This window comes from Haemorhous mexicanus, chromosome 5 (assembly GCF_027477595.1).
Source record: "Haemorhous mexicanus isolate bHaeMex1 chromosome 5, bHaeMex1.pri, whole genome shotgun sequence".
Taxonomy (NCBI): Eukaryota; Metazoa; Chordata; class Aves; order Passeriformes; family Fringillidae; genus Haemorhous; species Haemorhous mexicanus.
This window is the reverse complement of record NC_082345.1, coordinates 11530297-11537011: the sequence shown is the minus strand read 5'-3', so window position 1 is coordinate 11537011 and position 6715 is coordinate 11530297. Positions and strand designations below refer to the sequence as shown.

The window sequence follows — 6715 nt, the reverse complement described above, 5'->3', positions numbered from 1 at the left end:
TAACAAGGGATAGGATGAGAGGTTAGTCCTAAACTGTGCCAGGGAAGGTTTAGGTTGGACATTAGGAAGAATTTCTTCACAGAAGGGTTGAAGAAATTGGACATTGGAATAGACTGCCCCGGGAGGTGGTGCAGTCAATGTCCCTGAAGGTGTTTAAGGAAGGGCTGGGTGTGGCACTCAGTGCTTTGGCCTAGTGTACAATTCAGTCATAGGCTGGACTCCAATCTAATTGATTCTGTGATTATTAGAGACATTCACTTTTTTTCCTACGTAAGGTGACCCACAGTCCTGCAGGTCTCCTCCAGGACTTTTTACGGGCCCAGAGGAGCCCTTCAGCTGGTTTACAGGCACAGACCAACACTTTTCCCGTGTCATGACCGCACCAGGAACAGGGTGTGACTGGACAGTGGGCTGTGAAGGGGCAGAGGCCGAGGGGATCCCCATGCACTGGGAGGATGGAGCCCTTGCGCGGGGCTGCTTGGTGAGCGCTGCCCGCCTGCCCCGGGCTCACTGTGCTAGAGGCTGCTGCGATACACGCGATGCGACAGCGCACCGTGGCTTTGCCAGGGCCCCGTGCCAAACCTCGCCCTCACGGACGGCACATGGCGGAATGTCACACCTGACCTCCCTTCCCCACGAAGCCGGAGACAGGGCCACTTCCCCCGGATGCTCCGTGCTCCGCCAGGGCCGTCCCTGAGGGCCCTGCAGGAGCACCAGATCCCACCCGAGAGACTGTCCTCCCGCTCCTGGGGAGCCCAGGACATCCCACAGAGCTGCCGGGCGGACGCCCCGACCTTCAGGGGAGCCGCCCCGCGGCCCCGCCCTCCAGGCCCAGCGCAGGGCGGGCGGGCAGGTGAGGCGGCGCCGGCCATTGGGAGCGGGCGGTGACCGGCGCGGAGCCGCCCCGCCCCGCCGCTATATGAGGCGAGGGGCGGGCGGCGGGGCGGGCCTGAGCGTGTGCGGGCACCGAGGTGAGCGGGGAGGCGGGAGCGAGCCAGCCTGGCGGTGTGGGGCCGGCGGACCGCGGGCCCCCCAGCGCGGCGGCCGCGGGAGTCGGAGGAGGTGAATCCCCGGCAGGAAGGACCCTCTGTTCCCCGCTCCTCCGCCACCGCCCCGCTCGGGGAGCCTTGGCGGCCGTGCCCTTCTTCCCCCGGGGGGAGCTCCCTGGCCATCCCCGGCAAGGACGCGATGGAGGGCTCCCCTCGGCTCCCCCGGCGGCCGAGGCTGTCCCGGGGAAAGGCGGGTTTTGCCCTGGCTGCCCGCTGGGGTGATGTGGTGCGGCCTCCCCGGCGGCGGGCAGGCAGAATTGTGGTGTCATTGCTTTCCAGGAGCAGGTGTCCGTAAGTAGTTGAAGATGAGGGTGGCCGAGCATGTCTTGCAGAAACTCTGCTCAAGGTTACAGCCCCTACGATGGAAGCTGGTGTCTTGCCATGGCACAGGCACGTTTTTTGGATGGGTGTAGGCAGGAATCAGTTCCTCACGAAGAATGATGCTGTTGTAACTAAGCTGGCTTAGTTTGCTTTATCGAATTTTTTTTTTTTTTTTTCGTCTGTATGGATTTTTTTTTTTAATTGCATTGACTTTAATTTCTCGGTTGGATTGCTGCAGAGGTGATGAAAGGGTAAAACTGATTCAAGAGGATTGAGAAGAAGAGGGGCTCTACCTTCAGGCATGGCCATTCTAAATTTTCATTCAAGCTGCAGCCCGGATGCCAGGCTGGCGGTGTGATTTGCAGTTGCTTGCTTGCAGTTTTTCCCCTGTGGGTGATGCGTTCAGGAAACCTGCCTAGCTTTATATGGTCACTATATTGAGTTTCTGGAATCCTCTCCTGTGCTGTCTAATTCTGCCTATGTAAAGGATTTTTGGTGTCTGGATGGGTGGGGAGGCTGCGAACAGTACGAAGTTTGCCCTGCTTTGAAATTCTTGCTACAGATATTTTGAAAGGGAGGGAGAGGCGTGGAAAAATTATGGTCAGTCCTTCCCGAGGCTCAGTTTTGTGAACGTTTGAATGTGTGATGTGACAGGAAAAGACGTAACTTGAAAAAGGGGAGCGGGGTGTGAGAGAGCTAAATAAAGGAGTTTTTTTGCAGCTCCATCCATTTCAATGGTGCGGCTTTCCCAAGCCCCTTTCCATCGTCCATCATCACCTTCAGGCCGGTCGGAGGAAGGGGAGGAGAAGAGGATGAAGGCGGCCAAGCAGCAGGTGACCCCGGCTGGGGAGAGCCCGGCTCCCGCCAGCCCCCTGCAGTCCGCGCTGAGCACGGCGGCCTCTCCTTCCCAGGCCTATGAGATCTACATCGACAACGGGCTCATCTGCCTCAAACACAAGATCAGGAACATCGAGAAAAAGAAGGTAACTTAGTTTTCTTGCCCATGGCACCTACTTAAACTGCCGATAAAGCAGTAAAGCTCATTACCTTTAAAATAATATTTCATGTTATTTCCATTATTTTTAACTGCTGCAATGAGGTTATGTGTGTACATAGAGAGACAATATATGTTGATCAAAACTGAAGATGCTTCTCTTGACCAAATCAGTTCAGAACGAACTTGCATCTGATTTAAACGTGATTATAGTCTTGCAGAAATCTTTCATCAATTATATTCATCTGATATTAATTTGGATGTAAATTGTTTGTAAAATTGGAAGTTAGAACAAGTGTTTCCTCTGATAGTGGAAATGTCAGATTATATTAAATATGTATTGCCCTTTATTTTGCATAAATATTTGACTTACATATTTTAAATACAGGCTGATGTTACTGACTGGAAAACTTACACAGAAATCCTTCAAAACTTGATCTCTTGTTTTGACCTCTGCTTTCCTGAGGCTGGGGGGACAGAACAGTGTTAGTAAGAATTAATAACTGAGATAATTATACACCTAAAACATTGTAGCTGTGGCTAGTCAGACTTCTGCATTCTAAGGCTTTTCAGCTGATTGGCAGGTGACTGTGTGCTTGGTTTTGAGTTGAGAGAATCTTATTTTCTGTAGGATAAAAGATGTAAAGGTGCTGTTGCTTTCAGTGCTGTATCAGGATTACAAGTAAAGAGTTTGTGTGAGTATGTTGTGCTACTCGAAGTGTCTGAAAAGCTTTTAGTTAGGGCAAGGAGAGAGAGTAGATCAGACATCTGGCCATGTGCTTAGCGGACTTGATCCTCCTGCAGGAGATGCAGTATTACTGCTGTCTCATGTCATGCATCATGCTGTAATTTTGAATAACATCAGAGAAGCATGTTTCCTTTGTGTGATTAAGCAACTTTGTGTTGTATTCTAATTCTGTCCAAGGAAGCTTCTTGTTGTGAATTTCTCTGGTACCTTTGATTTTCACATGTATGACAATATGGCCTTATCAGCAAATAAAACTGTGACTTACTAAAATGAGTAGAAAGTATTCCCAGTCTTATACTCCTATAGGTACTGTGTCAGTGAAGTTCTAGATACACACATGGAATAGTATTTGACTTCATGGCAGTGAAGTCACCTTTCTTTTCCCTAAAGAAGTTTTGCAATACCAAATAGTTTAGTTTTGTATTATTTACATCAGCATTTAAAGACTGCTTTGGTATATTGGAAATAAATCTTATTTCCTCCCTGAATACACTTGTTCACTCTGTTAGGGAACAGGGCTATAAGTTTTTGATGTAACTAAAGCCAAATTTTTGGAGAACATAACAAGGATTATTCAAGGATGATATAACTAAATTCTAGCATTGACTTGGGAAAGATAAGCAAGCCTACCTTAAACAAGGACACTGGATGTATTTGAAGCCATTTAAAGATCTTGGATCAATGCATTAATAGTTCTTAAATGAAAGAAAAGTAGCAAGTAAGAGCTGAAAGATCATTGATAGGGAAAGGAAGTAGACAGTCCTGCAGACTGAAATTGCCAAATCAAAGGCATAGCAAAACTCTGTGTTCCTTTCTCCAGAAACAAGAGGAAGAAGGAGATTTTCTGTTCTATGTTAGGGTATTTCACTCATACCCCTTGCTTAATTTTTGTATTGATTTCTGTATAATGTTTACTTTGAATTTTCTGCAGCTCAAACTAGAAGACTACAAAGATCGTCTGAAGAAGGGGGAAGCCCTCAATCAAGACCAATTGGTAAGTTTGCTTTTTATGCAGGACTGGAAGGCCTCAAAAGTGTCTGATCTGGCAGGAAGGATGGGTTGCTGAAGGAGATGAGGGTGTTTTTATAGAAGCAGTACCTAAAGGTATTTTTCACAAAACCAAATTAACAAATTATTGGTAATCAGGCTGAATGTTGAGCCCATAAGCTCTGTTGCCTGTTTTAACCTTCATGGTGTTCCCTGAAGGAATAGAAGATCCCTGTTTATCTTCGCTCTGTAGGCTTTCAGCTTCAGTGCTCCTGCACCTCTGTTTCTTAATGAGGTATCTGTGTACAGCTGATCTATATGGCAGTGCAGTGTTAGAACCCAAGCCTCAAGAATTCTGAGATGGCTAATTAATCCTCATGATTTCTTCATTAGCAGCTCTTACTTGAAATTGCCTGTTGTCTGCACAGTGCTGTTGGTTACAAGCAGCTGTTAATATAACTGACAGTGCTGGCTCTTTTTTGTCTTGGTCTGAAATGGATTTTAGATCTGAAACCAAGTTTCTGTAACATGAAAACTTCAGCAGAGCTGAGTAGGAGTGTCACATAATCTGAAGAGTTTATTGCTCTACTAATCCAGGAGTCACATTTTTACAATGTAGTGGACACATGCTAAAGAGTAATTGTCTTATGAGGAGTACTGACACTTCAGCGATAGTGCTGATCCTGCTAATGAAGCAGCTGGAAAAATGTCACTTATTGCTAACTTTATCACAGTGCAGCTGTCTGAGAACACAAATTCTATTTTCTTACTGTGAATCATTTGTAAAAGAGTTAGACATAAGTGGGATAAGAGGGGGAAAATGGTACTTTCTTAGAAGCAGAATAAACCTTTTGGAGTAAATTGTCACTTAGTACTTAACTGCAAAATCTGGTGTGGTCTCATGCCATATCAAGTGCAAAAGTAAATTAATTAAATCTGATGGTTTGGAGTAGGTTGATGACCTTTCAATTCCTCTCAACTCCATCTTTAATCAGGTGGGCAAGAAACTTTTGTGTTTAGATCATCAGTGCTCTTCACAATCTGTTTCCTGCCGTGAACAGTGAGACAATTGAACAATGTTCTGTAAGTTGGAATAGTCTTGAATGTATTGACTGCTTTGGTATATGCCCTGGACTGTGAAAAGCTGTTAGATGACAGTGTTTGGAAAAATGGCATTAACTTGGTTACTGGTTTTTAGTATTCCTAGCTGGGTTTCACTTTTTGAGCTTTAGTGCCTTCATCTCAGTTTCTGGAGTTTCTTAAGCTACTAAAATGAAGAACTTGATTCAATCTTCATAGTGAAGGTGACCATTGTAGAAGCACATATGCACTCAATATTTAATTAATAATCTTGTAAAGTCCCCTGCTTCAGTGGTTAAGATATAGAAATACTGCATTTGTAACTTTCAGATGGAAATTTGTGGTGTAAATACAAATTGCTGGAGTAGAGTTTGATAGATCTTAACACCTAAAGAAACCAACTGCCTTATAGTGGTGTTCTAATATAACTTGATGTCAACTATAGCTTTAATTTTCTCACACAGAGGAAGAAGTGCATGTCTGGTGATGAACTTGTTTTGCAAGCAATTTGGATTAAGCTGTAATTACTTATGGTGCATGCCTGCCAGACCTAATGTGTGTGCTAGCCTTACATTAGGAAACCTTTGTTTCAAAAATGAAGAGCTTCCAGCAGCTTATTCTGCTGTTTTGCAAGCTGAGCAGATTTTCCGCAGTACTGTTCTTCCAACATGCTGTTAATGAATGTTAATAACAGGTGTGACAGAAGAAAGCTATTGCTTTCCTGTGGGCTGAGGTACAGCCTGACATGAGAGCAGTGGTAGCTGTTCTTGATGTTTTCAGGTGCAGCGTTTTTACTCTGCAATTTGTGTTGTTAAAAGCACAATTACTGTAACCTGACTAGTAAATTGTTGGTGTTAATTGTGAGTCTTCCTCAAATGTGTGGGCATTGGATTCTTAGAAGTCATTCTCTCAAGTGCTAAGTGAATTGCTAAATAGTACTTCAAGGCTGCTTGGTAAATTGTGTGAAGACTAGCCTAAACCACCAGGTGAGAGCTTGCACTTTGTGTTGGCTAGCATTTAGTCCAAGTAGTGTCTAGTATGTTACAAACAAAAGGGAATAAAAGGAACTGAGCAATCAAACTGAACAAATGAACATATAACTTGTTTTCCAGTTGCTTAGGAACACATATGGAATTTGCAGATGTCCCAAATCTTATTGGGACAGAAGATTAAGCTTTTGTCACTGCACTGATGAAACACTAAACACTAACACTGCTGTGAAAGAGCTTTATATTAGACTGATGGGCCTGTTCTAGAAAAACCTGTGATATCATGTCAGGAGCATAAACCAAATTGGGTGTAAAGCACATGTGAACAACTGGAATTCAACTTGTTACTTCATGCCTTGTGGTGTGAAGATCTGGGCAGCATGTCTGGACTACAGCATTTTCCTATCTTCAGAGCTGTCAAGGGAACTTAGAGAAATTAACTAAAGCATTAAAAATGGGGTATATCAAAATGCAATTAATATACTGCAATTATTTTTGAAGACTAGCTAGTAAAATATTGGTTAAAGTCATTAGTGAAGACAGGAAC

The 6715-nt window shown here is 44.7% G+C and overlaps 1 protein-coding gene across 3 annotated transcripts in view; it reads left to right on the top strand.

Moving 5' to 3' along the window:
• Positions 1-948: 948 nt before the first annotated feature.
• Positions 949-6715, top strand: part of CAPRIN2 (caprin family member 2) — a 33114-nt gene continuing 27347 nt past the window's right edge. For 2 of the 3 annotated variants that reach the window (XM_059845887.1, XM_059845886.1), the window contains exons 1-2: positions 1039-2353; positions 4044-4106. In XM_059845887.1, the coding sequence (XP_059701870.1) occupies positions 2105-2353; positions 4044-4106 (312 nt within the window). In that variant the 5' untranslated portion in view covers positions 1039-2104. Of the gene's footprint in view, positions 972-1038; positions 2354-4043; positions 4107-6715 lie in introns of those variants that run through there. The other variant, XM_059845885.1, reaches the window with a different exon arrangement.